The sequence below is a fragment of the Buceros rhinoceros genome, unplaced genomic scaffold, assembly GCF_000710305.1.
Source record: "Buceros rhinoceros silvestris isolate BGI_N320 unplaced genomic scaffold, ASM71030v1 scaffold12644, whole genome shotgun sequence".
Classification (NCBI taxonomy): domain Eukaryota; kingdom Metazoa; phylum Chordata; class Aves; order Bucerotiformes; family Bucerotidae; genus Buceros; species Buceros rhinoceros.
The window spans coordinates 4,250-6,974 of NW_010407700.1; the positions used below are offsets into that span (position 1 = coordinate 4,250).

Genomic DNA, 2,725 nt, shown 5'->3' on the forward strand with positions numbered 1-2,725 from the left:
CCAGCCTGTGCTGCTGACGGCTGTGTGGCTGGGAGCACAGAGCGATCTCTGACTAATCGCTTCTTCCTTTTTAAAGTTTGTGATCGTTGTTGTGGACAGCACAGACAGAGAGAGGATCTCTGTGACTAAAGAAGAGCTGTATAAAATGTTAGCACATGAGGTGAGTAGATCCTGCGTTTTGGTTTCACAGTTATCAGGGGTGAGATCGGTGTGATACGTGTCCAGGGAAGCAGCTTCACACGCTCTCTGTGGAAGCTCTCGCTCATGCCTGAGAGCTCGGAGCGAGACCTCTCCAGCGAGGCCGGAGGTAATCGCTGCTAGATGCCTTCTCCTGGCGGCGGGTTGTACTGTACTGGAGCTGTCTGTCCCTGCTGGAGGGTCTGTCTTCTGTGAAACTCCCCGTAAAACGCCCAATAAAGCTGTAAATTCCTACCAAATACTGATGAGAAGTCCCACAGAAGCAGCTTTGCAACTCGAGGCTCTTCAGTGAGACAGGGGTTAGGCTCTGGAAATGGCTAATGTGGGTTTTGTGCTTCCGTCCAGGTTAATAGCTGGGGGAGATCGTTGTTTTAAAACACCATTGTTTCCTTCACCGGCTTAACTGCTGGTTTTGATAGCTTCACATTTGCTTAATGTTTGCTGTTCCCAAGCGGAACAGAAACAGCCGTAATAACAGTTACAGCAGCCGGCTGTAAAACTGAACAACTGGAGTGCCCCTGGCCGTCATAGCCGTCATCCCACGTGCACGTGGCGTTGCAGAAGGAAAGCGTTATTTGCCAACTTGTTAAAATCGAGCCCTGTGTCAGGTCTAAGCCTGAGCTCTCTGGGTCTGGCTCAGGAATACTGGCCTGCGTAAGCCAAGTAGTGCCCGTTACACGACCGGCACGTCCCAAAGGCTGTAATCTGTCCGTGCAGCACAGCCGGACCGGAGCCCTGGGTTTTTACTGAAAATGTGTTTAAAAACACAGAGCTTGGCTCTGCTGAGACTTGTAAGTGTCAAAGCGGATCAGTTGGCATGAGGTGACACTGAGCTTCCCCACCGAAGTGCCGGAATACAAAGGTGTGCCTAAGGTCGATGGCTTTATATCCCAAAATATCTGTATCTAAAGCACAGCCACCGCTTAGATGACTGCAGGAAGGGCAAAGACTGCCTGTGGTAACCTGAAGCACTTGAGAAGAAACAAGGGCTTTGCCTACTGTCTCCAATTGCTAATTTTTGGTATTTAAATTAAAATCCTGTTTAATAAAATAAATTCTAATAGAGTAGGTCTGGTCTTGGTTGCGGGCGAGTGTTGATTGTGGCGTGGGGGAACCGTTGCCGTTGGGTCTGCTGCTGCTGTAATTAGAGCTTCAGAGCTGAGCTCTTCGGTCTGTTGCAGCAGCGAAACAAAATCCGCATCTTCTGTTTCGTAATCAGGGAAGGAAGATGGAGAAGTTGGTAATGAGCTGAATTTGAAATGAGGGAAGTCTGGAACTCCAGGCAGCACGAGGCTGGAGGCTGCTCGAGTGCTCCGAAAGCACCCGTCTAACAGCAGATGTACCGTGGTTTCACAACAGGATGTTAGGGGTGTATTCTGCCAGCACTCCCGCCGCTGTGACACGTGGGGAGAACAATACGGATCCACTGACTTGGAAGGCAGACGCTGATGCAGAATAGCTTTTCCTCATGGTCCTTGAAAAACTCTTATTGCTGCGAACCAGTTCAGCTGAATTCTTGTTAAGGCAAAATTGAGTTGGCTGGCTCAGCTCCAGCTGTTTTCTGGCCCAGCAGATCATTTGGGAGTTAGTTAGTGTGCCTGATACGCATCGGCGTGAACCACTTGTCTTGGCTTCCCCCTTCTTTCCTTTCGGAGGGACAGGCTCTCAGGAACACGTGCCTGTGTGAGGGTAATTCCAAGTAGCTTGAGAGAAAATAAGCCAAACTGTTAGTACTGATGTTTTAAATCTTGCACGGGCCTTAGGAAGAGGTTTCTTGTGCTGTGCTTGCTCGTGCAGACATCCCTCCTTTGGTTCCAAAGCAGCATGAGTGATGATTTTCTCCAGAGTCTGTGTTTCCTCCAAACACACTGTTACTGCAGCTGTCTTCACGCTGTCAGCAGCAGTCTGAGCGCTTCGGGACGGTGGGACTTCTTCCCTCGCAGCGCGGGGGAGAGCGTGCGTCTGGCTGTGGGGAGCACGGTGCCGGGCTGAGTGCCAGCACGCAGGCTGGCTGCGGGCAGGGCTGCTGAGGTCTGAGCAGTGCTGCCACAGCTCTGGTGGGGTGACCCGCTGTGCCCCACATCAGAGCTGCTGCTGGCTTGGTGCTAAAATCCGTCCTCATAGTGTGGTGGGGGGATAAAAGCCCGGCTCAGGAGGACAGCTGGTTTGGATAGGCAGGAGGAAGGACCTGCAAGGGCAGGGCGAAACGGGCACACGGTGAGCCTGGGTGCCTCTGATCCTCATGGAGCACACCAAAATACTGTAGGTGGTTTCATGGATCATCCTAGGCAAAAATGGGACGTTTGATCTGCTGGATCAAAGGGTTTCCTGAAGTTACATGTCAGTCAGCCTGAAGCGCTTGGTAGTTCGGTGGGTTTTTTTGCCAGGGCTCGAGGTTCTCTGCTTTGGTGTCACGTCTTTCGCCTCTGAGGGCTGATCTCTAATCATCTTTTTTTCTTCTTTCTCCCTAGGACTTAAAAAAAGCAGGTTTGCTGATCTTTGCTAACAAGCAGGATGTGAAAGAGTG

At 51.1% G+C, this 2,725-nt stretch overlaps 1 protein-coding gene across 2 annotated transcripts in view; it reads left to right on the top strand.

Annotated features, from left to right (window-relative positions):
• Window positions 1–2,725, top strand: part of ARL5A (ADP-ribosylation factor-like 5A) — a 6,856-nt gene that overhangs the window by 3,372 nt on the left and 759 nt on the right. The window contains exons 3-4 of one of the 2 annotated variants that reach the window (XM_010134588.1): window positions 77–160; window positions 2,670–2,723. In XM_010134588.1, coding sequence (XP_010132890.1) covers window positions 77–160; window positions 2,670–2,723 — 138 coding nt within the window. The remainder of the gene's footprint in view (window positions 1–76; window positions 161–2,669; window positions 2,724–2,725) is intronic. The other variant, XM_010134592.1, reaches the window with a different exon arrangement.